The 26656-nt window shown below is 56.8% G+C and overlaps 1 protein-coding gene across 2 annotated transcripts in view; it reads left to right on the forward strand.

The window, feature by feature from the left end:
• Positions 1 to 26656, forward strand: part of MEGF8 (multiple EGF like domains 8) — a 47799-nt gene that overhangs the window by 6243 nt on the left and 14900 nt on the right. The window contains exons 3-34 of one of the 2 annotated variants that reach the window (XM_022585566.3): positions 201 to 407; positions 1226 to 1406; positions 1488 to 1576; positions 2175 to 2590; positions 3030 to 3175; positions 3304 to 3426; positions 5528 to 5682; positions 6019 to 6138; positions 6481 to 6625; positions 6708 to 6871; positions 10203 to 10403; positions 10798 to 10998; positions 11443 to 11679; positions 12536 to 12654; positions 12744 to 12875; positions 12965 to 13078; positions 13573 to 13821; positions 14330 to 14529; positions 14850 to 15060; positions 15158 to 15407; positions 15920 to 16052; positions 17499 to 17746; positions 17837 to 17947; positions 18106 to 18224; positions 18598 to 18805; positions 19336 to 19516; positions 20074 to 20237; positions 20996 to 21140; positions 22352 to 22583; positions 23749 to 23872; positions 24014 to 24227; positions 24382 to 24596. In XM_022585566.3, coding sequence (XP_022441274.2) covers positions 201 to 407; positions 1226 to 1406; positions 1488 to 1576; positions 2175 to 2590; positions 3030 to 3175; positions 3304 to 3426; positions 5528 to 5682; positions 6019 to 6138; positions 6481 to 6625; positions 6708 to 6871; positions 10203 to 10403; positions 10798 to 10998; positions 11443 to 11679; positions 12536 to 12654; positions 12744 to 12875; positions 12965 to 13078; positions 13573 to 13821; positions 14330 to 14529; positions 14850 to 15060; positions 15158 to 15407; positions 15920 to 16052; positions 17499 to 17746; positions 17837 to 17947; positions 18106 to 18224; positions 18598 to 18805; positions 19336 to 19516; positions 20074 to 20237; positions 20996 to 21140; positions 22352 to 22583; positions 23749 to 23872; positions 24014 to 24227; positions 24382 to 24596 — 5754 coding nt within the window. The remainder of the gene's footprint in view (positions 1 to 200; positions 408 to 1225; positions 1407 to 1487; positions 1577 to 2174; positions 2591 to 3029; positions 3176 to 3303; positions 3427 to 5527; positions 5683 to 6018; positions 6139 to 6480; positions 6626 to 6707; positions 6872 to 10202; positions 10404 to 10797; positions 10999 to 11442; positions 11680 to 12535; positions 12655 to 12743; positions 12876 to 12964; positions 13079 to 13572; positions 13822 to 14329; positions 14530 to 14849; positions 15061 to 15157; positions 15408 to 15919; positions 16053 to 17498; positions 17747 to 17836; positions 17948 to 18105; positions 18225 to 18597; positions 18806 to 19335; positions 19517 to 20073; positions 20238 to 20995; positions 21141 to 22351; positions 22584 to 23748; positions 23873 to 24013; positions 24228 to 24381; positions 24597 to 26656) is intronic. The other variant, XM_089902797.1, reaches the window with a different exon arrangement.

Genomic DNA, 26656 nt, shown 5'->3' on the forward strand with positions numbered 1-26656 from the left:
GAGTGGAGTGTGCAGGACGGGGGGTAGATACACAGAGGGAAACAAAAGGCGGGGGGACTTGACATCAGTCAGAAGGATAGAGGGACAAAGAGAGGTGGAGAGAGACAAAGAAAGGAGACGGGGACCCCAGGGTGGGGTGGGGGCAGGGGTGGACCCTCTCCCAGTCCAGCTCCAGAGCCCCACTCACCTTGTGCCTCCAGATGCTGCTGCACCTCTTCAGTGATGCCAACTACAACCTGCTGGGCTTCAACGCCTCGTTCCGCTTCTCCCTGTGCCCCGGGGGCTGCTACAGCCATGGGCAGTGCCAGCCCCCAGGGGTGTGTGTCTGTGAGCCGGGCTGGGGGGGCCCTGACTGCGGCCTGCAGGAGTGCCCAGCCTACTGTGGCAGCCATGGCACCTGCGCCTCGGTGAGCCTGCCCCCAGCTGTGTCCCCCTGGGGCCCTGCCCTGTGATCACAGCCACCACTCCCATGTCCTAGACCTGACTCTGCCCCTGCCTGAAACAACCCCTGCCATCCCATCCTCTCCCATGATGCTGACCCCGCCAGGGACCCTGCTTCCTCCTACAGTTCTCCCTCTCCTTCCAGATTGCACTCCCCCAACCTGTTACTCCACTTCCACTCCACCTTCACTGGGGGCCCCTCCTCTCCCTGAGCTCACTCCCAACCTCACCTGTAGCCCACTTCTCACCTGTGAACCTGCCTGCCTTCCTCGTGCCAGGCCTGACTCCACCCTCACACCCAGCCGCTCTGTCTGGCCTTGGGCCCCCAGCCATGACTTCTGACTTTTGACCAGTGACCTTGGGCCTAAACCATGCATATCCAGCTTTGGGCCTGGGTCACGCCTTGAGCCCTCCCTGCCTTGACCTCCCCGGATCTGAGCTCTTCCAGCCCAGGCCGACATTGACTCCATCAGTTTTTTTTTCTCCAACCTGTCTTTCTGTCTTGTCCTCATTTTCCTTTCTGGGTCTTTTTCTTTTCCCTTTCCCTTTTTCTGTTGGTCTGTCTTCGTTTCTCCTCTTCTCTGCCTCCCTCTGATTGTGTCTCTGTGTCCATCTCTTCCTCTGTCTATTGGCCTGTCTCCTTCCTGTCTCTTTCTTTGCCTCTCTGTCTTTATTTTTCCATCCTCTCCTTTCCTGTTCATCTCTCTCCTCCGTTTTGCTCCATCTGTCTCGCTCTGGCTCTCTCTCTCTCTCTGTCCCTGCCTTTGTGCCCCCTTCCCTCCAGCCCCTGGGACCATGCCTCTGTGAGCCTGGTTTCCTGGGACGCGCCTGTGACCTGCACCTGTGGGAGAACCAGGGGGCTGGCTGGTGGCACAACGTGAGTGCCGGGGACCCCGCCTTCTCCGCCCGTATCGGGGCGGCTGGTGCCTTCCTGTCCCCACCGGGGCTGCTGGCTGTTTTCGGAGGTAAGCAGATGGGATATGAGTCTGGGGTCTAGAGGCCTGGCAGCCTGTGGCCAGGGCCTGAGACTGTCCACCTCTCCACAGGCCAGGACCTCAACAGGGCCCTGGGTGACCTCGTCCTGTACAACTTCTCTGCCAACACCTGGGAGCGCTGGGACCTGAGTCCTGCCCCGGTATGGACCCCACCTCTGCCCTGCCTGGAGGTGCCTGTCCACTCTGTCAGACCCAGCCAGGGCGCCCAGAGCGACCCCATCACCCTGCACACCCCTAACTCCCGCAGTGTGATACATGACCACCTACACCTCCCGCTTCTGCTTTTCTGTCTTTGATTTTCTTTCTTCTTCGTTTATCTGCCTTTCTGCATCTTACCTTTCTGTGTGTCTCCTGTCTCTCTTGGTCCATCTTTCGGTTTTTGTTTCTGACTCTTGGTTGTCTGATCTCTCTCAGTCTCTGTGTCTCCTTCTCTCTGGGTTATACCTCCTACTCTCTCTACTGGTCTCTGTCATTTCTCCCTGACTCCGCCTTCTCTTATCGTGTTTCTCTGTCACACCTCTCTTTTTATTCGCATGTGTCTGTCTTTCTGGGTCCGTCTCTCTTCTTTTCTCTCTTTGCATGTCTCTGTCTTTATCTCTGCCCCTCTCTCACCTTCTCTTTCTCTGTATCTCTGTCTCTCCATCTTGCCCTGTCTCTGCATCTCTCTCTGTCTTTCTCTTTCTCTGTGTCACCATCTGTTGCCCTCTCCATCTCCGTCTCCTGGTCTCTTCCTTACAGGCTGCCCGTCACTCCCACGTGGCTGTGGCTTGGGCCGGCTCCCTCGTGCTGATGGGTGGTGAGTTGGCTGACGGCTCCCTCACCAGTGACGTTTGGGCCTTTAGCCCGCTGGGTGGTGGCCACTGGGAGCTTCTGGCACCAGCTGCTTCCAGTTCCTCAGGGCCGCCAGGCCTGGCAGGTCACGCAGCAGCCCTAGTGGACAGCATCTGGCTCTATGTGTCTGGTGGCCGCACCCAGCACGACCTCTTCTCCTCTGGCCTCTTCCGTTTCCGCCTCGACAGCACCAGTGAGGGCTACTGGGAGCGGGTGATTCCGGCAGGTGGGAGGCCCCCTGCCGCCACTGGCCATTCCATGGTGTTCCATGCCCCGTCGCGTGCCCTGCTGGTTCACGGTGGACACCGGCCCTCCACTGCCCGGTGAGTCACCTGCCCCACAACCCATGCCTTGCAGGGCCAGGCCTGGCCTAACACCCGGGCCTTTATACTTTAACGGTCTTTGCCCACTGATAGACCCCTGCAGTCATTCAGTCACCCCGTCTGTCATTCATTCACTCATTTGTTTATTCACTCATTTACTCCCCGACTCACGCATTCTCTAGTCTGTCATTCAATCTCTTGGTCACTTGCTTCCCTGCGTACTCCCACTCATCCAGTCATTTAACCAACCCCTGCTTGGTGTCTAGCCCTGGCTAGGTTATGCAGGGAACCCAGAGATCAATGAAACCTGGGTCCTGCCCATGAGGAGCTTCTAGTTCTGAGGGGATATAAATCCAGTAAAGCCAGTCTCAACTGTGGGCCCAGAGGAGGGAGAGAGGCCCTTCCTGCCTCAAGCTCCTCCTCTTCCCCGCCCCTACAGGTTCTCTGTACGGGTGAACTCCACCGAGCTCTTCCACGTGGATCGGCGCGTGTGGACCACCCTGAAGGGCCGGGATGGGCTTCAGGGCCCACGGGAGCGGGCCTTTCACACAGCCAGTGTCCTGGGCAACTACATGGTGGTCTACGGTGAGGAGGCTCCCCGATCCCACCTACATGCCTGCCTGCCAGGGGCCCAAGGCTGAGCTGAGGCTCCTTGCAGGGGTGTCCTCACCTCCCCCAGGCTTGCCAGCTGTGCCCCTTTCCTCCTTTCCCAGGGGGCAACGTGCACACCCATTACCAGGAGGAAAAGTGCTATGAAGATGGCATCTTCTTCTACCACCTTGGCTGCCATCAGTGGGTGTCAGGGGCCGAGCTTGCCCCTCCAGGAACTCCTGAGGGTGAGTGGCCCCTCTGTTTCCATGAGGGGCTCCTGAGGGTCACGCTTGCTCCCACAGTGATACTGGGCTTTGGGAAGGAGCCACCCCGGTCGTTGTTGGGGTGAGCCCAACATCCTATCGGAGCTGGCCTCAGGAGGCACACCTGCACTAGAGATAGGACCAGGGCATTGTTGCTATGGAGATGGGAGACATTTTCAGAAGCATCAGATCTAGGTTCCAATCCAGGTTTTGCCAATTATCAGCTGTCCCAGGGGACTGCCTACAAAGAAGCAACTTTTTCAAGGTCACACAGTGGGCAAGTGGCAGAACCAGGATGGCCATTCCTAAACAACCTTTTGTACAAAAACCATCATTTAATCTCTCTGCACCTCAACTTTCCCCTCTGTAAAATGTAATAACACTTAAACCACTGGGCTGTTGTGAGAATAAATTGAGTAAAATGAAGTGAAGAAAGAAGACAGTCCAGTGAAGGGCCCAACACATTGTCCTAATAGTGCAAGGCCAGAGGGCTCACCTGGAGGGAGTGTGGAGAAGCCTTTCAAGCTCATTAGATCAGAGACTGCTTTGTGAATGGGAAGAAAGTCACAGGCCCTCTCCTCAGAAAGACACTTGTGTGCACAAATTGGGCATATCCTTTCATGGGACTGTGGACTTCCCAGAGGCCCATCTGTTCTCCCCACCCTTCTGAACAGAAGAGTGAGGACAAAGGACAAACATAAAACAAGGGACAGTAACATTTAAGGGGTGGGCAAGAGGAAGGGTCCCCAAGGAATCCTGTTTGACCATCAGGAATGGGACTTCCCTGGTGGCCCAGTGGTTAAGACTCCGCGCTCCCAATGCAGGGGGCCCGGGTTCGATCCCTGGTCAGAGAACTAGATCCCACATGCATGCTGCAACTAGGAGTTTGCATGCCACAACGAAGGAGCCGGCGAGCCGCAACTAAGGAACCGGTGAGCCGCAACTAAGGAGCCCGCTGCAACTGAGACCCAGCCCAACCAAATAAATAAATAAATAATAATTTAAAAAAAAGGAATAAAGCCTTAGCGTAGCATTGGAGGCCTCCAATCCAGGGCTCCACTGCTTCTCCTGTCCCTCCTTCAGACCCCTTCACTGGGTAGGCCAGAGTGTGAGGTTTCTGGAGGCCTCCTCCTTCTTTGTAGATTTTGATCCCCTGGGCCAAGTCCCATACACTTACAGAGCATACAGGTCAGTAAGAGTGTGAGGGAGTCACCAATCACTGACCACTTACCCGTCAGTCAGGACTCTTGGTTGTAAGTGACAGAAACCCCACCCGACCAGCTTAAGCAAAAAGAAGAATTTCTTGACTCACTTGAGTGAAAACTGGCTGCAGGCTGGCCTGGATCCAGGTGCTCACATAATGGCATGAGCCGTTTCTCTCCCCAGTTCTCACCTGGATTTCCTTCAGTCTGTAGCAGGTTTGCCTTTTGTAGATGGTCACCAGCAGCTCTGGGATTATATCCTACCCCTTTAAAATGCCCAGAGGGAAGACGGTACCTTTTTCCCAAGAATTGTAGCAATTGGGTCCCCTCCCTGAACTAGTCACTGACTCTGATAGGCCTGGGCTCAAGCCCTGCTGCTGCTAGAGGCAGGGACAGCTCGACTTGAGCCTTGTGGACTGTGGGTGGGAGGGGTGGTTTTCCAGAGGACAGTCAGAGGCTGTCACCAGAAGGGAGGCTGGTGTCAGACAGACAACAACAGGTGACAGCCGGGCGGCCTGCCTCACTGCTCCCTGAGGGCAAGGTTCCATGCACGGAGGAGGAAACCAAGACTCAGAGAAGTCAGGTCTCCTGCCCAAGGCCACACAGCTAGTCAGTAGTTGATCGGTGATTTGAAAGCAAGGAAATGGTAGATCCAGGATTTGACCCCAAAGATCATGCTCTGTCTGGAAGGTGACTTGGACAGCAGCGTGGGAGCTCCAGGAGGTGAGAGAGCTAGGACTAGAGCAGGGCCAGGCAGGCGGGGAGGGTTTCCTTGGGCAAGTGGGGTTGAGGCATAGCAGAGTCAGGGGTGGTCCTCAAGGTGGGAGCCACGAAGGGGGGATGGGGGGTCACATGTCCTCGGGGCGTCTGTATTCTCCTAGGCCGAGCAGCACCTCCCAGTGGTCGGTACTCACATGTGGCGGCTGTGCTTGGTGGCAGCGTCCTGTTGGTGGCAGGGGGGTACAGTGGCCGGCCCCGTGGGGACTTGATGGCCTACAAGGTGCCTCCCTTTGTGTTCCAGGCGCCTGCTCCAGACGTGAGCACTGGGGTGATAGGGAGAGGGTGGCTGGGGAGGAGGTAGCATGTTTCCCATGGTTAAGGGAGGAAGTTGGGGGGCGTCCCTGGGAGAAGGAGGGGAGGTCCCTAGGGCCGTGAGAGGAGGGAGGTCAGTCCCCAGGTCCAAGGGAGGAGGAATGGTGGTCCCTGGAGCTGAGGGCAGAGGGGCAGTGGTCCCTGGGGCTGGGGGAGAAGTGGACAGGGGTCCTCAAGGTTCTGAGCAGTTGGGGTTCCCTGGGCTCATCAAAGTGAGCGAGGACGTGGGAGCAGGCCCCAGGTCTGAGGCACCCCCTCCTCCCTGCCCATCTCTCTACAGTACCACCTGGACTATTGCTCCATGTACACGGACCACAGTGTGTGCTCCCGAGACCCTGAATGCAGTTGGTGTCAGGGAGCCTGCCAAGCTGCCCCGCCTCCTGGGACTCCCTCGGGGGCCGTGAGTGGCTGTCCTAGTACTCTGCCCCTTAGCACGGAGACCTGGCCCTCCATGTCTTCTTCTGCCCAGACCTGCGCTTGGGAGACGCGTTTTCACACCTAAGATCGGCATTCCTGACTACTGACCCTTGAACCTTTGACCCTCTCCCCGATCCTTTTGAACTTATGTCTCTGTCCCTGGATCCCCCACCCCTGTCCTCTTGATCTTTCTCATTCCAACCCAGCTTTCAATTCCCTTCTCCAATCCCCTGACCTTTCCGCCCCAAGCCTCCTGAATCCACAGCTTTTCCCAGGTCCCTTAAGCCCCAGTGGATGGTGACACCTGTCTTTCCCCTCTCTGCAGTGTCCGGCTGCCAGCTGCCTGGGCCTGGGCCGCCTCCTGGGTGACTGCCAGGCCTGTCTGGCATTCAGCAGCACCGCCGCTCCTCCCCGGGGGCCCGGCGCCCTGGGCTGGTGCGTACACAACGAGAGCTGCCTCCCTCGGCCTGGTGAGTGTCCAGTGGCATTGTGGGAGGGGGCAGCATAGCACCCCACACCAACCCCCATCTCCCGACCCTCCTGTCCTCACAGAGCAGGCCCGCTGCCGAGGGGAGCAGATCTCAGGCACCGTGGGCTGGTGGGGGCCCGTACCTGTCTTCGTTACCTCCCTGGAGGCCTGTGTCACCCAGAGCTTCCTGCCTGGCCTGCACCTGCTCACCTTCCAACAGCCGCCCAATGCCTCCCAGCCTGACAAGGTGGGGAGCCAGGGGATGGGGCCCAGTGTGGAGTGTTGAAGGGCTTGGTCTTAGAGTTTTCATTTTTCAAATGGATCTTTATCACTCTTGCGTTTACCCCTTAAGTCTTTACATGCAAGGGTCTGATTTTCCTTATTGGCCTAAGAAAAGTCTTAACTGTGGTGAAATGCACATAACATAAAACTAACCATTAGTGACATGTATCACCTTCGCAATTCTGTGCAGCTATCACCACTCTGTAGCTCAAGAACATTTTTTTTTTTTTTTGGCTGCACCGTGCAGCATTCAGGATCCTAGTTCCCCAACCAGGGATGGAACCCCCGCCCCTGTGGTGGAAGCACGGAGCCCTAACCACTGGACCACCAGGGAAGTCCCCAGAACTTTTTTTTTTTTTTTCTTAAGGTGCTCGGGGTCTTAATTGCGACCCACGGGATCTTCGTTGAGGCATGTTTTTTGTTTGTTTGTTTTGTTTTACATTTATTTATTTTATTTTTATTTTTAAAAAATTTTTTGGCTGCGTTGGGTCTTTGTTGCTGCACGTGGGCTTTCTCTAGTTGCGGCGAGCGGGGCTACTCTTTGTTGCGGTGCTCAGGCTTCTCACTGCGGTGGCTTCTGTTGTTGCGGAGCACGGGCTCTAGGCGCGCAGGCTTCAGTAGTTGTGGTACGCAGGCTCAGTAGTTGTGGCTCACGGGCTCTAGAGCACAGGCTCAGTAGTTGTGGCGCACGGGCTTATTTGCTCTGCGGCATGTGGGACCTTCCCGAACCAGGGCTTGAACCCATGTCCCCTGCATTGGCAGGCGGATTCTTAACCACTGCACCACCAGGGAAGCCCTGTTTTTTTGTTTTTAGTTGCGGAATGTGAACTCTTAGTTGCGGCATTCATGTGGGATCTAGTTCCCCGACCAGGGATTGAACCCGGGCCCCCTGCACTGGGACCATGGAGTCTTACTCACCAGACCACTGGAGATTTGCCCCCCCAGAACATTTTTATAACCCCAAAAGGAGACCCCAGATCCATTAAGTAATCACTCTCCAATCCCCTCTCCCCTTGGCCCCTGGCAACCACTAACCTTTTTCTTTTTCTGTATCTGGATTTGTTAACTCTGGATAGGTCATATAAATGGAATCATATAATACGTGGCCTTTTGTGTGTGACTCCATTCACTCAGCATAATGTTTTCAAGGCTCCTCTGTGTTGTGGCATGTGTCAGAACTTTGTTCATTTTTTTAAAAAATTTTATTTATTTATTTAGCTGTGTCAGGTCTTAGTTGTGGCACATGGTATCTTTAGTTGCAGCATGCAAACTCTTAGTTGCGACCTGTGGGATCTAGTTCCCTGGCCAGGAGTCGAACCCGGGCTCCCTCCATTGGGAGCACAGAGCCTTAGCTACTGGACCACCAGGGAAGTCCCAGAACTTCGTTCCTTTTTATGGCTGAATAACATTCCATTGTATGGCCATGCCATGTCCATTCATCAGCTGATAACATTTGGGTTGTTTACACCTGTTGGCAAGTTTTTCCTTTTTAAAAAAATATTTTATTTATTTATTTATTTATTGGCTCTGTCGGGTCTTAGTTGTGGCACGTGGAATCTTTCGTAGTGGCGCGGGGGCTCTTTGTTGCGGTGTGCGGGCTTCTCTCTAGTTGTGGTGTACAGGCTTCATAGCACATGGGCTCTATAGCCCACGGCACGTGGCATGAGGGCTCTCTAGTTGTGGCGCATGGGATTAGTTGCCCTGAGGCATGTGGGATCTTAGTTCCCCAGCCAGGGATTGAACTGGTGTCCCCTGCATTGCAAGACAGATTCTTAACCACTGGGCCACCAGGGAAGTCCCTTTTTTTTTTTTTTTAATTGAGGTATAATTGACAAACAACCTTATATTAGTTTTAAGTGTACAACATAATGAATTGATATTTGCAAATATTGCAATGAAAACCTATTTTCAGTATGAGTGGAATTGCTGGGGTAATCCTATGGTTAACTTATTGAGGAATCATCAAAGTGTTTTCCACAGTGGTTCCTTATTAATTTAAAAAATAGGTATTATAGTCACATGGTTCAAAAACCATAACAATGGGGACTTCCCTGGCATCCAGTGGTTAAGGCTCTGAGCTTCCAATTCAGGGGACAAGGGTTCGACCACTGGTCGGGGAGCTAAGATCCCACACGCCGTGCGGTGTGGCTAAAAAAAAAAAAATAAAATAGAATAAATGAATCCTATACAGTTAAAACCAAAAACAACAACACAAAAAAAACCCCACAACAGTGTAAAAAGTTGTTGAGTGAAAAGTCTCTTCCATCTACCCAGTCCTCACCCCTCAGTGTGGGAAGCTGGCCTCAGCATCCCCCTAACTCAAGACCACCCTAACTCTCCCCAGAAGATCTATTTGGATTTCTTATATATCCTTCCGCTGTTTACCTATTCAAATACAAGTAAATGTGACATTTAATTATTTTTCTTTTTTGCACCAAAAGTAATATATTATCTACACTGTACTACCACTTACCTTTTTTTCTTTTTTCTTTTTTTTTCGTCTTTTTGGTGGTGGTGTTGTTTTCTCATTCTCCTTTTTTTTCTTAACGTATCCCGGCAAGCTTCCCGTAACAGAACTTAGGAAACACCCTCTTTTTTTTTTTTTTTTTTTTTAACAGCTTCATAATGTTCCATTTACATTCTGATGCCGTAGTGTTACAGTTTATTTAAACAGTCTCCCACGATGAACACTTGGGTTGCTCCACCCTTTTACAATGACAAGAACACACGCTAGCAGTAAATCACGAAGTATGTGCGTCGCTTCAAACGTTGGATTTGGATCTGGGCTCTTTTTTTTTTTTTAAACATATATACTGGTTCATTATGTAACAAAGAACGTGGTACATAGGATGAGGTCCAGAAGGGGCCTGAGCTTCTGTCCCTGTGGGGTTGGGGTGTGACGCCCTCCTGGCACATGTATGTGTTTACTGACCTGGAAGGTCCCCAGGCCCCCTAGTTAAGGGGTCTGGACTCTGAAGGGCTTAGGTGGAAAGACGGGGTGTTGAGGAGGAAGATGCTGAGAGCTCCGGGCTCTTGGAGTTTACTGAGAGGTGGAGATGAGCAGGGGCTGGGACCCTGTTGTCTGCTGTCTGAGTCGGAGTGCCAGCTCTCCTCCCAGAGTAACCGTGGGCGAGCTGTCCCCCCTGCTTCTGGCCTCAGTCTCCCATTTAGTAAACTAGGGAAGGAGATTGGGTTGCCTGGCCTTTTCTAGCTCTGATGTGGCTGGAGAGAGGCGTGAGGACCATGGGGCGATGCAGAGAGGTCCTCATGCACGCCTCCCTCCTTGGCTGGCACAGGTCTTGATTGTCCGCAGTACGACCATCACCCTGACACCTAGCTCAGAGACCGACGTGTCCGTGGTCTACCGTGGCTTCATCCACCCACTGCTGCCAGGAGGGCCTGGAGGGCCAGGGGCTGAGGACGTGGCCGTGTGGGCCCGGGCCCAGCGCCTGCACGTACTGGCCCGGATGGCCCGTGGCCCTGACACAGAAAACATGGTGAGGGTGCCTGGGACATGCAGGGGGCTGTTTATGGTAAATATGGGGGCTCGGGTGTGTGGTGGGGAGGAGGAATGGGGAGAAGTCAGAGGCGTGGGATCTATCCTTAGTGACGGGAGGGCCCTGGGGTTTTCAGTTGTGAACAGAACTGGGTGGGGGGCGGATTTTGAAGAAAGGGGAAGGTCTGAGTTACCAAGTCAGACTCTCCTGAGGAGGACGTGGGTTGCTGGGAGGTTTAGGGGTACTTGGAGGTTTTGGGGGTCTAAGAAACTCTGAGGCCCTCCTGGGAAGAGGAGGGGTGGGCGCTAGGTGGGTTTGGGGCTCTTGGGGGTTTCAGGGGTCAGTGTGGGTAGAAAGTTCTGAGGCCCCTGTCTGCCCCTCACCCCTACTTCAGGAGGAGGTAGGGCGCTGGGTGGCTCAGCAGGAGAAGGAGACGAGGCGCCTGCAGCGTCCAGGGTCCGCTCGCCTCTTCCCACTGCCTGGCCGGGGCCACAAGTACGCGGTAGAGATCCGGGGCCAGCTCAACGGCTCAGCGGGCCCTGGACACAGCGAGCTCACCCTGCTGTGGGACCGGACTGGCGTGCCAGGTGGCAGCGTGAGTACCCAGGTCCCCGGCTCTGACCCTGCCCCAGCCCCTGGCCTCAGATGCCCTGGGCCACAAACTAACTCCCTTGACCCTGACCTCTTACTCCTTGACTCTTGAACTCTGGGCCTCACCTTGAAACCCCCGGACCCCAACATCTGACCCCCAGAGTCTGACCTGATCTCGTATTCTGACCCCTGCCCGCGTCTCTGACTCCTCCTGCCCTGATCTTGCTGACCCTGACCTCTGCCCTCCATACTTTGACCTCTCATCTCTGGATTTTCTCAAACCCTGATCCCCTTTTGTCTGCTGATGTCCTAAATCCTGACTTTCTACGGGCCTGAGTTCTCAACCTTGTCTCCAGACGCTTAAGTCTTTAGCTCCAAACTCTAATCCCTATCCCAAACCTTGACGTGGAGCGTGGAGCCCCGACCCTCATGTGACCCCCGCCCCCAGGAGATCTCCTTCTTCTTCCTGGAGCCCTACCGCTCGTCGGCCTGCGCCTCCTACCCCTCCTGCCTGGGCTGCTTGGCAGACCAGGGCTGCGGCTGGTGCCTGGCCAGCGCGACCTGCCACCTGCGCCAGAGCGGGGCCCACTGCGGGGACCGCGGGGCCGGCGGCTCCCTGCTGGTGCTGGTGCCTGCCCTCTGCCCACTCTGTGAGGAGCATCGAGACTGCCACGCCTGCACCCAGGTGCCCACCAGGCCACAGCGGGGAGGGCTCGGCACGGAGTCAGCCAAAGCAGGCGACTGAGCAAGGGGGTGGGCCCCCCAGAGCTGGCACAGGCAGCCGAGGGGCCCTGTGGGCGGCGGTGGGGTAGACAGTCGGGGCCCTTGTCGTTTGTGAGCAGTGGAGAGGGGCTGGAGAGTCAGCTCCTGGCAGGCGTGACTCTGCATGCTGCAGGGATCAGAAAACCCAGCTCAGCACCTCTGCACCAGAGGAGCATTTATCCCCTTAGACAGCAGAGTCCAGGAGTAGGTCTTTCGGCCTGCTCGCCCCAGAGGTTCAAACCGTGTAGTCAGCTGTTCACCTTCCTCCATTCCACGTTCTCGTTTTCCCTGGAGGTTCATTCCTTGGGAGTGGCAAGGGAGCCTCAGGGGCTCCAGACTTTTATCCCCCCACCCAGCCACTGGAGCCCCAACGGGAAGGAGAGCACCTTTCTGTCCCCACCTCACTCTCACCCCTCAGTTCAACAGAAGTCTCAGAAGTGCCTTTCATTTGCTCTAATGGGGGCTTGTGCCAGCTCCTGGACCAATCAGTGAGGCTGGGAGGAAGGAGAGTGTCCCGCTGCCCACCTCTGGACCCCAGGGATTGAATCAGCGCCACCTGGACCACATAAAGTGGTGCTACTGCCCAAAAAGGGAGTGGGTGCTGGTCAGGCAGAACCCATGGATGTCAGTGGCTGTAGGAAGGAGCTGGGCTTGGAACAGGGATCTGTGGGCCCTGGCAGGCAAGGGAGGCAGCTGCCTGTTGAACTGGTGCTGGGAGACTGGCGCTGGGAGCCCCAGGGAGAAGGCTAAGCTGGGCTCTTATTCCTCCAACCTCCCAGGACCCCTTCTGCGAGTGGCATCAGAGCACCAGCCGCAAGGGGGATGCAGCGTGCAGCCGGCGGGGCCGGGGTCGGGGTGCCCTGAAGAGCCTGCAAGAGTGTCCCCCACTCTGCAGCCAGTGAGCCAAGCTGGGCCCAGGGAGAGGGTGTGTGAGGGTGTGTGGGGGCCAGGCTGTGGGGTGACCCTGTCCCTGCTCCCCGCCCCCAGGCGCCAGACCTGTGACGACTGCCTGGCCAACTCAAGCCAGTGTGCCTGGTGTCAGTCCACCCACACCTGCTTCATGTTCGCTGCCTACCTGGCCCGGTACCCGCACGGGGGCTGCCGAGGCTGGGACGACAGGTGCAGTCCGGGTGGCAGGGTTCCAGGAGGGGAGGGTGGAGACCAGGGTAGGGGGTGGCTCTGACAGCCCCACACCCATCACCCTGCAGCGTGCACTCAGAGCCCCGGTGCCGGAGCTGTGACCGCTTCCTGACCTGCCACGAGTGTCTGCAGAGCCACGAGTGTGGCTGGTGTGGCAATGAGGACAACCCCACGCTGGGACGGTGAGGCAGGGCGGGGGCCTGGGGGCGGGGCCGGGTGGAGGCTCTCCGCCCACCCTAATTCTAACGGCCTCTGTTTCTCTGCCCCTTTGCCTTTTTCTTACCATCATCTCTGTTTTTCTCCCCCCCTTCTCCTTCTCTCTGTTTCTCTCTCTCTTTTCTCCCTGCCAACTCTTCCCCTGTCTTTGTGACTTGTTTTCTCTCATCTTTCCTTCTGTTTTCTTTCTTCTTGTCTGTTTCTGTTTCTCTTCTGTCTCCCTTTCACTGTATCCCTCTCTCTCTCCTGTCTTTTAAAATCCTTTTTTGTCTGGCTTCTCTGGGTTTTTCTCTGCCTCTCTTCCATCCCTCTTTCTGTCTTTCTCCGTATTCATGTTTCTTTCTCTCTCTGATTGATCTCCCCTCTCCCTGTTACTGTTTTCCTGTCTCTGTCTCTTGTTTCTTTATCATCCCCCCCGCCCCGACCCAACCACCTTCTTCAACCTCGCCCCCCTCCCCAGTTGCCTCCAGGGGGACTTCTCCGGGCCTCTGGGTGGGGGTAACTGCTCCCTGTGGGTCGGGGAGGGCCTGGGGCTGTCTGTGGCCCTCCCTGCCCGCTGGGCATATGCCCGCTGTCCGGATGTGGATGAGTGTCGCTTGGGCCTGGCGCGGTGCCACCTGCGGGCGACCTGCCTGAACACACCCCTCAGCTATGAGTGTCACTGCCAGAGGGGCTACCAGGGTGATGGCATCACATACTGCAACCGCACGTGAGTAGGGCATGGGTTTCCATGGAGATGTCGCCCCAGGGCTGGTGCATGCGGAGATGTTGGGAGGAAGTGATCACAGTGCTGGGCTGCCTCCCATGGTGCCAGCCTCTCCAGTGAGCCTTGGGTTTTTACCTTGCAGAGCAGGCCCTCATTAGAGTGATAGGGTCCTCAACGTGACACTAGTTAACTGTGGAGACAGGTCGCCCATGGACTGCAGGCCACAGGCTTCAGCGTTGCCATAGAAATGGAGGAGGATCAAGTTGAAAGGGGTTTTCACAGGGAACAGATCACCAGTGGTGATGTTTGGTTACGATAGAGACAGGAGTTACTACATGTGATGGGGTTGCCTTGGAGACACGGCCACCCATGGAGTCCAGGATCTGTGGAACAGGCAGTAGCTTATGATGGTGTTGCCATGGAGATAATGGGGTGGAGTGGGATGAGGGGGGATGCCTTGGGGGCTCCAGGCCTACCCAGTCCTTCCCCCACCCCTGCCACGCCCCCTCAGGTGCCTGGAGGACTGTGGCCATGGCGTGTGCAGTGGCCCCCCAGACTTCACCTGCGTGTGTGACCTGGGCTGGACATCGGACCTGCCCCCTCCCACGCCTGCCCCAGGACCCCCCGCGCCCCGCTGTTCCCGGGACTGTGGCTGCAACTTCCACAGCCACTGCCACAAGCGGGGGCCTGGCTTCTGCGATGAGTGCCAGGGTGAGCAGCCCTCATCCTGAGCTCCTCGGGGCTGCCTCAAGGGAGCCTCCTCGGGGCTTCTGTTTTCTTTTGTCTGTGTGGGGTTCTGTGTCCCCTCCCCAGCTCTGAGTCCCTCTGTCCCATTGCCTGCTCCTCACCCCAGACAGGTTTCAGTGCCACCCACCCCTCTGGCGGGCCTCGGTATTCCCTCTTGGGATTTGCAGTTGCTCCCCAGTCGGGGTTCCAGTTACCCTCCTTTGAGCCAGGTGGGGTTGGGGAGGGTCGGGCTCCTTCTCGCTCTTGCCGCTGACTCTGCATCCTGGCTGCTGGGGCCTCCACAGACTGGACGTGGGGGGAACACTGCGAACGGTGCCGGCCGGGCAGCTTTGGTAACGCCACAGGCTCAGGCGGCTGCCGGCCCTGCCAGTGCAACGGGCATGGGGACCCACGCCGAGGCCACTGCGACAACCTCAGCGGGCTCTGCTTCTGCCAGGACCACACTGAGGGCGCCCACTGCCAGCTCTGCTCTCCTGGCTACTATGGGGACCCCCGGTGAGCCAGGGGCCACCCAGGCGGGGCAGGGTGGGGTTAGGGACATGGTGGTATAGGGCAGGACTGGTCTGACACTGGCTCTCCTCCATCTCCCCAGGGCTGGTGGCTCCTGCTTCCGGGAGTGTGGGGGTCGTGCCCTCCTCACCAACGTGTCCTCCGTGGCACTGGGCTCACGCCGGGTTGGGGGGCTACTGCCTCCAGGTGGTGGGGCAGCGAGAGCTGGGCCAGGCCTGTCCTATTGTGTGTGGGTTGTCTCAGCCACCGAGGTGCTACAGCCCTGTGCCCCTGGGACCCTCTGTCCCCCACTTACCCTCACCTTCTCCCCCGACAGCAGCACCCCCTGCACGGTGAGCACCAAGGGCACTGATTACAGGCCCACGTCTCCCCCACCCAGTCTGAATCTTCAGACGGACCCTGGCCCCCATGTCCGTGTTTTTTCATCCATCAAACTCCCAGATCTGTTCCTCAGACCCCTACCCATTTGTTCCTAAGCCCCCAGACCCTCCCATTTCCCAGATTGCCTCCTGTTTCCTGGACTCCAGTTTCCCATTCCCCAGTCCAGGTATGGTAAATATTGGTACCTTGCGTGCCAACTCTGATTGATTGATGGTGGCTGCCAGGATCTGTGTGTTAAGAGGCTCCGTGCAAGAGTGCCTGATTGATTAACCATGTCTGTTATGAACACAGGAGTGGGAATGGTGGCCTCCATGCCACAGTTTGACAGTCTGCCCAGATGGTTCAAGCAGCCTTTTCCCCAGTCTCAGATTGCCTTCTCTTCTTGAGCGCACCTCCCCCCAGACCCCAAGCATTCCTCTTTCTCATCCTCATCCTCCCCTGATCCTACTCTACACCTCTCCAGCTGAGCTATGTCCTGGCCTTTGATGGATTCCCGCGCTTCCTGGACACTGGTGTCGTCCAGTCGGACCGTAGCCTCATTGCTGCCTTCTGCGGCCAGCGGCGGGACAGGCCCCTCACTGTGCAGGCCCTGTCTGGTATGGGGGCTGGGGGAAGTGGGACCTCTGTCCTGGGCTGTCCCTTGTCCCTATACCTTGCTACCTGAGGTGGGCTCAAATCCCAGCCTGACTCTGCCAGAGACTTGCTGGCAGTCCCTTGCCACCTCTGGGTCTCAGTTTCTTCAGCTGAGAGGCAAATAGGATTGTACTGGCCGGGTTGTGTCTCTGGAAAGAAGGTCCACGTGGGACATGTTTTGGGGACACACAGAATGTAGCTGGTGCGAGGGCCCCTGAGCATCTGTCTCCTCAGCCCGCTGGTTCTCAGCCAGGAGTGACTTTGCCCCTTGGGTCATTTGGCTGTGTCTGGAGACATTCTGATTGTCGTGATTGGGGCTGCTACTGGCATCTCGTGGGTGGAGGCCAGGGATGCTACTCTGCATCCTGCAGTGCACAGGCTATAGCCCCCACAACCAAGAATTACCAGGCCCCATTACGTCAGCTGTGCCTAGCTGATGGAGATGCACTAGAAATAATTTGTTACCCACGGCAGTTAGAGGGCCTAGGTTTGGAGATGCTTCTCTTCATATCGTAAATCAGAGTGGCTCCAAGGCTGTGAGAGAGAGGGCAGAGTTGTAGTTGGCCTGACGGCGATTGCACACAAGCCCAGACCCTTCACAGTGAGCAACTAGAGCTGAGGGGCCCTCGATTTCATTTCACTCAGCAAATGTCTACCTGCAGTAAGCTGGGCCTGAGCTAAATTCTGGGCATGTGGCAGTGAACAAGGGACACAGGCACTGCCTTCACGGACTCACAGCAGAGGTGGGGAGTGACAAACAGCAGGGAACAAATTGTAGTCAGAATAGTGACACTTTTGGTAAGGGACAGGAGGAAATGGAAAGGAGTGGGGAGCCTGGCTTGTCTGGGGAGTTGGGGAGGGAGTCTTTGCAGAAGGGAGATTTCACGGTGTGGGTAAGGGGCAACTAGTTCAGGTGGAGGAATAGCAGATGCCCAGGCTCTGAGAACAGGAAGCGGGTCGGTGGTGCTGGAGCGAAGAGGGCTGGGAGAGTGGGAGGTGATGAGGTCAGAGGGCCTGCAGGCCACCCCTCTCTTTTTTTTTTAAAATAAATTTATTTTTATTTTTATTTATTTTTGTCTGCGTTGGGTCTTTGTTGCTGCACGCGGGCTTTCCCTAGTTGCGGTGAGCGGGGGCTATTCTTCGTTGCGGTGCGCAGGCTTCTTACTGTGGTGGCTTCTCTTGTTGCGGAGCCCGGGCTCTAGGCGCGTGGGCTTCAGTAGTTGTGGCGCATGGGCTTGTTTGCTCCGCGGCATGTGGGACCTTCCCGGACCAGGGCTCGAACCCGTGTTCCTTGCATTGGCAGGTGGATCCTTAACCACTGTGCCACCGGGGAAGCCCACCCCCCCCCCCCTTTTTTAAATATCACTTCACTGAGGCCTTGTGACAAGCCTCTGGACTCTCTCCAACAGGGCTGCTGGTGCTGCACTGGGAGGCCAACGGCTCCTCGTCCTGGGGCTTCAATGCCTCCGTGGGCTCTGCACGCTGTGGGTCAGGGGGCCCCGGGAGTTGCCCTGTCCCCCAGGAGTGTGTGCCCCAGGACGGGGCCGCGGATGCTGGACTCTGCCGATGTCCCCAGGGCTGGGCAGGCCCACACTGCCGCATGGCTCTGTGTCCTGAGAACTGTAATGCCCACAACGGGGCAGGGACCTGTAACCAGGTACAGGTGAAAGAGGGCAAGCTGGGCGGGACAGGGAGCCGGGTGGGGGTAATCAGGGCTCCTCCCAAGCTTCCTTCTGCTGTTCCCCAGAGCCTGGGCGTGTGCATCTGTGCCGAGGGCTTCGGGGGCCCTGACTGTGCCACAAAGCTGGATGGTGGGCAGCTGGTCTGGGAGACCCTCATGGACAGCCGCCTCTCAGCCGTGAGTTGTGGATGCCCCTTGGCGGGGAGGTGCCATGCAGCCTGCCTCCTGGATTGTTCTCCCCATTCCACTCCCGAGACTACCCCCTAGACCATAGACCCAGCCTGCCACTCTGTAATGCCCTTACCTGAGCCCTCACGTCTGCACCCCACCCACAGGACACAGCTAGCCGCTTCCTGCACCGCCTGGGGCACACTATGGTGGAGGGACCTGAGGCCACCTTGTGGATGTTTGGGGGCCTGGGTCTGCCCCAGGGGCTGCTGGGAAACCTGTACAGGTGAGGACTGCCCTGGGGAGGTAGGATGCCTGAATGAGAAAAGGTTACCTCAGGGGACACTGAGACGTCTCTGACATAAGAGTCCCCTCGGGGGGGTGCAGGACAACGTCTACAGGTGAAGGATACCCCAAAGGATGCTGGGACACTTGTCGCAGGAGGCTGACCTCAGGGACTGGGACACTTATTTGGGTGGTGCTACCCCAGGGGATGGTAAGGTGATTGTCATAGGAGGGTCACCTTAGGGGTTTTGGGATACCTGCCAAGTGGGGGGGTGATCCCAGGGGTTGCTGGGATACCAGTGTGTAGGGGGGTCACCCAAGGGCATGCTGGTATGACTGTATAGTGAGGCTGCCTTTTTGCATCTTGGCCCCAGGTACTCAGTGAGCGAAAGGCGGTGGACACAGATGTTGGCAGGAGCTGAGGATGGGGGCCCAGGCCCCTCACCCCGCTCCTTCCATGCAGCTGCCTATGTGCCTGCTGGCCGTGGTGCCATGTACCTGTTGGGGGGGCTCACGGCTGGGGGCGTCGCCCGGGATTTCTGGGTCCTCAACCTCACCACCCTGCAGTGGCGGCAGGAGAAGGTGAGCATCTCTCCCCTCCCCTAGTCCCCACAACCAGGCTCTAGCAAAGGTGACCAGAGCAGCTCCTGCCAGCTTTGCCCCCAGAGGAAGAGGATTCCTCCCAGGGCTTCAGCACAAGCCCCAGAATTGAATTTCATTGGCCATTGTGGGTCACATTTCATTCCTGAGTCAATCCCTAGCCAAGGGGACGTGAGGCTCTGGTCTCCAGGCTGGGGCACAGCCCGCTGTGGAGCCGGTACAGTCAGCCCCATGCAGCCAGAGAGCAGAGGAGCAAGGGCTTCGCAAAGGGTCCCCAGGCTACTCCTACCTGAAGAAGTGACACTGAGCAGGCAGAGACAGTAAGAGGTCTGCTGCTCACCTGCCAGGACCACGGCTGGCGGGGAGGCCTGGGGTCTGACCCGCCCCAGGCAGCTCACAACCTCCTTAGTGGTTCAAGGGGAGTTCGGGGAGCTCTGAGCCTTGCTTCTACCCACAAGATGACCCCTGACCTCTGCCCCCCACCCCCGTGACCTCCACCCTTCATCCCCAAGGCCCCGCAGACCGTGGAGCTGCCAGCAGTTGCTGGCCACACCCTTACTGCCCGCCGAGGCCTGTCTCTGCTCCTGGTGGGTGGCTACTCCCCTGAAAGTGGCTTCAACCAGCAGTTGCTTGAATACCAGCTGGCAACCGGCACCTGGGTGTCCGGAGCCCAGAGCGGGGCGCCTCCCACAGGTGGGCCTGGGGACAGGGCGTGGCGGGGAGGGGGCGCTACGCTTCTGACTCCCAGCCATCCTCTCTGTCCACCCCTGTAGGCTGTGGTCACTGCCCCCCCCACCTGTTGTCTGCCTGTCTACCCCCATCACCCACCCACATTCTCAGGATGCTGCCTTTTGAGAAGTTCAGTTTATATACCCTTCCCAGACTTCATGAGAAGCTGCCTCCCTCCTGCCCGGTAGCAGTGGGTCACTGTTTCCCTCTTCTAGGTCCTAGATCAGTGCCCCTCAGGTATTTTCCTTTCTCTGTCTCTCCTTCTGCATTCTTTAATCACCATCCGCAAGGTCGTTCTGGTCACCCTGTCTCCCTCTCTTCTCTTTCCCAGAGTCTCTTTAATGGTTGTCCTTTAGAACCGAAGGGAGAAGGAGCGGTTGAGAAAGGTTTCCAGGTCTCTGGCATCAGGGCCTGGTAGGGTGGTGGTGTGGTCATGAGAGGGGGAGCCCAGGAAGATGGGGAGCGTTCCTGATCACCAGCCCTTCCCCCAGCCTCTGTGCTCACTAATCCTCCACCCCCAGGTCTATATGGTCATTCCGCTGTGTATCACGAGGCCACTGACTCCCTCTACGTGTTTGGGGGCTTCCGCTTCCACGTGGAGCTGGCGGCTCCATCCCCTGAGCTCTACTCCCTGCACTGTCCTGACCGCACCTGGAGCCTGCTGGCCCCTTCTCAGGGGGCAAAGGTCAGGAAAAAAGGTCCAGACAGATGAGTGTAGGGGGTAGGAGGGAGGGCCCCCCCCCTTTCCCAGTGCCCCAGGGACTGGCTCAACCTTGGATTCCTACTCTGCCTCCTTTCCGGTACCCCAAGTCTCCCCTTCTTCTCTCTGTGACTTGGAGGTAAGAATCCTAGACCAGGAGGTCAGAGGCCTGGGTTCTGCCCCAGCTCTGCCACACTCTGGGCGTGGCTGTGACAGGTCCCTCCCCTTCCTGGCCTCTCCAGCTGTGAAAAGGGACACTGAGGCTCCTTGTGCTTCTGCCTTCAAGGCCAAAGGAGACAGTGGGAGAGCAGGAAACCCCGGGTATGCTGTTTAGAGACAATTGCATTTGCCATCCACAAACATATTCCCAAGCCCTTCTTGGGGCTGGACCGCAAGGGAGATGGAAGTAAGAGCCCCAGCAGGATACGCGCCGGTGCAGCTGGCGAGGTCACCCAAGAAATGTGGGGCTCATCTCAAGCATCTGAGGCTGGGTTCCTGAGGAACAGCATGGGGTTTGGGGGTTCTGGGAGTTCAGGGAAAGGAGATGGCTGTGGAGACAGCTCTGAGGAATGAGGGAGGCTTCCCGGAGGAAGGAGGTGAGATTTGAGGAAGGTTAGGATTGGGTGGGCTGGTAGGGGCTGGGGCGTGGGGAGGTTTGGAGTGGCGGGTGGGCTGAGAGGGAGCACGAAGAGCGGGCGACCGTGGGCTCTGACAGCCCGTCCTGCCGTGTGTCTCCCCATCAGCCCCGCCCCCGACTTTTCCACGCCTCAGCCTTGCTAGGGGACACCATGGTGGTCCTCGGGGGGCGCTCGGACCCTGACGAGTTCAGCAGCGATGTTCTGCTCTACCAGGTCAACTGCAACACCTGGCTTCTGCCTGACCTCATCCGTAAGTCCGCCACTCTCCCTGGGAGGCCCCGGGACAACCAGGGGGAGCGCTGGCCCTGTCCTGCGACTCTCACTCATTAGGGGTCATTTGGGCCCCTTCAGGCCCACAAGCAAAGCTCCTGTCCTCTCCACGTTATCTAAGCACCCACGGAGACACCCTCCTTTTTTTGTCTTAGAAAAGTTTTAAATTCTGTTTATGAAGTAATGATGGTCATTGTAGATAATTTGTAAAATAGGAAGAAAAAAATCCCTCATAATCCCATTCTCTAGAGGCAACGACTGTCATATGTGAGGGTGCTTCCTTCCAGTTCATAGGCTGGAAAGGGGTTGTATCTTGCCGTTTTATTTCATTTGACAGTCATTGTAAATGACTGACTGTGTGTGTGTGTCTCCGGGCCTGTCTCCTTTGCTTTTTGTTGCTTTCTCTGACCCTCTGTCTCTAACTCTCTTTCGCTCTTAATCTATTTTTTCCACTGACTCTTTTTTTTTTTTTTTTTGAGGATTTAAAAAAATGTAGGTGAAATTCACATAACACAATTAGTCATCATAAAACGAACAATTTAGCGACATTTAGTACCTTCACAGTGTGGTTCAGCCACCACCTTAGTCTTGTTCCACAACATTTTTTTTTTTTTTGGCCACGCTACGTGGCATGTAGGACCTTAGTTCCCCGACCAGGGATTGAACCCGCGCCCCCTGCATTGGAAGCGCAGAGTCTTAACAGCGAAGTCCCCGGGTTCCACAACATTTGTCTCTTTTTTTTTTTTTTGGTGGTACATGGGCCTCTCACCGCTGTGGCCTCTCCCGCTGCGGAGCACAGGCTCCCGACGTGCAGGCTCAGCGGCCGTGGCTCACGGGCCCAGCCGCTCTGCGGCATGTGGGATCCTCCCAGACCGGGGCACGAACCCGCGTCCCCTGCATCGGCAGGCGGACTCCCAACCACTGCACCACCAGGGAAGCCCATGTCTCTGTTCTTATTCCACTCTTTTCTGTTCCTTTTTTCTGTTTATGTGTCTCTCTCCCTCTCTTTCGTCTTGCTGTGTCTGATGCTCTTGTCTTATTTGGCCTTATCTGTCTTCTCTCTGTCTTTCGTTGTCTGTCTCTGCTCTCCTTAGACTGTCTCTCCTCTCAGCATCCCTCTCTGACTGGTACCTTTGTGTGAATCTCTTCCTCGAGTCTCCTGCTCTCTCTGAACTTTCTGTCTTTCCCCAGGCCCAGCCTCTGTGGGACCACCAATGGAGGAGTCTGTGGCCCACGCTGTGGCAGCGGTAGGGGGTCGCCTGTATATCTCAGGAGGCTTTGGGGGAGTGGCCCTGGGCCGCCTGCTGGCCCTGACCCTGCCCCCTGACCCCTGCCACCTGCTACCCTCGCCCGAAGCTTGTAACCAGTCTGGGGCCTGTACCTGGTGCCATGGGGCCTGCCTGTCCGGGGACCAGGCCCATAGGTAACCATGGAGACTGACAGCACTTGGGTGGGTGGGTGGTACTGGTGCCCTCCGAAGTGGGTTCTGTGCCAGGCCAGGCTTGTGGGGGAGGCCTCAGCAGGGTGTGTGTGGTCTGGTTAGGAGACCAACTCACATGGGAAAATGGGCAGCTTATCACAGGCAGGGGCAGGCTCAGGGACCTCACCGAGTGGGGAGCCCTGTTTGTGGGCTGGGGTTAGCTGAGTCTGAACTGGGCCCTAAATGACCAGTCAAGTTTAGACCATGAGGGTTCAGAAGCGGGGCTGTATCTGGTGTATTTTAGAAACCATCTGAGCTGGGGAAGAATGAGATTGGAAAGGTGGGTGGGGCAGCTCAGAAAGGGCTTCCGGTGCCTGGCTGAACTGCGCTCCGTCCAGCTCCAAGACTCCTTGTCTGGAGTTTGGGAATCCAAACATACCAGGAGGCTGAAGGCGCTGTCCTAGGTTTAGCACAAACTAACTTGACTGCGCAGTTATCCTATACTGGTGTGAGGCTACTAACGTGGTATGAGGGTACTAACGGGCTTTATTTTGTCCCATTAAATGTGTCACCATGTTTACTACAGAATATTAAAGGGTTTGATTTTTAGGGTGCTCCCCCAGACTCTGCTAGGGGTATTATGTAACAGCGGGTACACCCACTGCTTTTCTGAAACCTGGAAAGTTCTGAAACAGGTGTGCCTTCAAGGATTTTGAGTGAGGGATTATGGCCCTCCACTGTGGGTGATGGGGAGCCACAGAAGGTTTAAGCAGGAGAGGGCAGGGGCAGGCCTGTGAAGGAGGGGGTGGTGAGGGGAGGCTGCAGGTGGAGGCCTGGAAGGGGGAGGCTTGAACTGGGCGGGGGCTGCAGGGGTGGAGGAGGAGGGGATGGTCAGAGAAGAATTCAGGAGGCAGAGGCCTCGGTGGCTGGAGGGCCAAGAGGCCATGGGATGTCGTCCAGTGTCTCTGGCCTGGGTGATAGGTGGACGTGGGACCGTCACCAAGTGAGTTGGGGAGGAGCAGGTTTGGGAGGCCTGTGCTGAGAGCACTTGGGGATGCATATGTGGGACCTGCAGGACGGTGTCCACGAGGCACCAGGAAGAGGCGAGGGTGAGGAGGAAGGGTGGGGCTTGGCTGAATGTGATGAGCCAGACCTCATGTCTCCCCAGGCTGGGCTGTGGTGGTCCCCCCTGCTCTCCAATGCCCCACTCCCCTGAGGAATGTCGACGTCTGCGGACCTGCAGTGAGTGCCTGGCCCGCCATCCCCGGACCCTGCAGCCTGGAGATGGAGAGGTGAATGATGGGGGTGGGGGTGGGAAGGGGGCGTGGCTCAGGCACCACTGAGCTCTTCAGCTGGGATTGGGTGGCAAGACCTGAGGCTGGAGGGATGCTGGGGGCCCTGACAACCCCGCTGAGCCCGTATCCCCCTGCCAGGCATCTGCCCCCCGCTGTAAGTGGTGTACCAACTGCCCTGAGGGTGCCTGCATCGGGCGCAATGGGTCCTGCACCTCGGAGAATGACTGTCGCATCAACCAGCGAGAGGTCTTCTGGGCTGGGAACTGCTCGGAGGCCGTGTGTGGGGCGGCCGACTGCAAGCAGTGCACAAGGGAGGGCAAGTGCATGTGGACGCGGCAGTTCAAGAGGACTGGTGAGCGCTGAGGCTTGCTCCCCGAGAGGAGAGTTTGGGGGCCTGGATTCCTGCTCCAAGGACGCAAGGGGCTCAGGGGCCTGCTTTGAGGGAGGAGGAGGGGAGGGGGCTGGGGGCCCGGACCTGCTTCTAATCCGTGTGCCCCCAACCCCAGGGGAGACCCGCCGCATCCTCTCGGTGCAGCCCACCTATGACTGGACGTGCTTCAGCCACTCTCTGCTGAACGTGTCCCCGATGCCGGTGGAATCATCGCCCCCCCTGCCCTGCCCCACGCCCTGTCACCTCCTGCCCAACTGCACCTCCTGCCTGGATTCCAAGGGTGCAGACGGGGGCTGGCAGCACTGTATCTGGAGCAGCAGCCTCCAACAGGTACTGACTGCCCCCAGCAGGGTGTGCTGTGGCCCTCCTCCCTGCTGCACACTGACCTTTCTCCAACCCCGCCGCCGCTGTCCCACGTCCGCCTCCATTTCCTTAGGGCTGGTCCCACCGTCACACTTTCTCTTTCTTCCCACTTTCTCTTCTCTCGCCCCTTCCAACATCTCTTTCTTCCCTCTTTGCCTCGTTCTTGTTGTTGGGTTTTTTTTTGGTTTTTTTTTTTTGGCTACGTCGCACACGGCTTGGGGGATCTTAGTTCCCTGATCAGAGATCAAACCCGCGCCCCCAGTGGAAGCGTGGAGTCTTAACCACTGGACCACCAGGGAAGTCCCTCTCCTTGCCTTGTGAGTCTCCCCGTCATGTCCCAGCACCCCCTTCCTGACTCCTCAGCCCTGGTGTCTCTCCAACTCTCAATTAAGCTCTCCTCGCCCCATCCTTCCCATGACTCAATACCATCTCCCTTCTCCCTCCCACACCTTTCCACTTTCCTCCTCCATCTCTTTCTCTCTCTACTTTTAGAAGTTTTGGTTGTAAGATACAGAAACCCACTCGAGCTGATGTTATTATAAGGAACCGGGGGTATTTGATGTTGTCTGAAGGTAGGAAGTACTGTCGCTTCATCCTTCTTGGGCTGCCTGGTCTCTGATCTCAGCTGTTTTCTGCACGTCTCCATCCTCTGGTTTCTCTTGGCTTGATCATCAACACACACCACCTCAACTGGCAGACCTTGACCCTCAGTCTGTGTGACTTCCTTTTTTTAAAAAAAATATTTATTTATTTATTTACTTGGCTACGTTGGGTCTTAGTTGCGGCCTGCGGGCTCTTTGTTGCGGCGTGCAGGCTTCTCTGTAGTTGTGGCACACGGGCTCAGTAATTGTGGCACGCAGGCTTAGTTGCCCCACGGCATGTGGGATCTTAGTTCCCCGACCAGGGGTCGAACCCGCGTCCCCTGCATTGGAAGGCGGATGCTTAACCACTGGACCACCAGGGGAGTCGCTATGTGACTTTCTAATTCCAGAGACCACAGTCATCTCTGTGTTCTTCTGTTAGTTCACATTCTCAGGGAAGACTTCAGCTCAGCTAACGAGTCAGATGTCCAGCCGTGGTCCAGTGAGGTGTGGCCAGGGAAGGGAAGGAGCACTGCTTCTGACACAGCCATTCAGACCCACCCCTCATCTATGGCTGTGGTCTAGAGAGATGATTCTTGAACATGGGCATGGTCTGGGGAGGTACAGTCTACCCCTTGGCTGCCCAGTGCGTGCTGTCTCATAAGGTCCATTCCAAAGACGCCTCTGGGGGGAATTCCCTGGTGGTCCAGTGGTTAGGACTCCGCACTTTCACGGCCGAGGGCCCGGCTTCAATTCCTGGTCAGGGAACTAAGATCCCACAAGCCGTGCGTTACGGCTGAAAAACAAAACAAAACAAAAAAACCAAAGATGCCTCTGCCTGGCATGATTTAGCTGTCCCAGTGGCAGACACAGGCAGTCAGCCCCAGCCCCACCCCAGCAGGAGATAAGAAAGCTTCAGCTACTGCTGTCATATCCAGAAACAGTGTCACTGGGCCAGAGTTGTGAGTCTGTCTACTCCTCATTCATCTTTTTTTTTTTTGCGGTACGCGGGCCTCTCACTGTTGTGGTCTCTCCCGTTGTGGAGCACAGGCTCCGGACGCGCAGGCTCAGCGGCCATGGCTCACGGGCCCAGCCACTCCGCGGCCTGTGGGATCTTCCCAGACCGGGGCACGAACCCGTGTCCCCTGCATCGGCAGGCGGACTCTCAACCACTGCGCCACCAGGGAAGCCCTACTCCTCATTCATCTTTATTGTGCAAGATTGTGCAAGACCCAACTGAGGTGTGATTACTCACCACCTCACAACCCAAGAGCCTACACGAGTCTTTGGTAAAATAGGAGTGCCGTCAACAGACCCTGTCTGGGGTGTTTTCCAACACCAACAACCAATTCTCCAGTTCTCTGGACGCCAACTATGTGTTCAACAATTCAGTTAATTTCTGACACTATCCACCTGAAATCAGAGTCAGATCCCACAGGTTAAAGT

The sequence above is a fragment of the Delphinapterus leucas genome, chromosome 20 (genome assembly GCF_059928025.1).
Source record: "Delphinapterus leucas isolate spDelLeu-1000000601 "Yukka" chromosome 20, BTC_Dleu_Yukka2, whole genome shotgun sequence".
Lineage (NCBI taxonomy): Eukaryota > Metazoa > Chordata > Mammalia > Artiodactyla > Monodontidae > Delphinapterus > Delphinapterus leucas.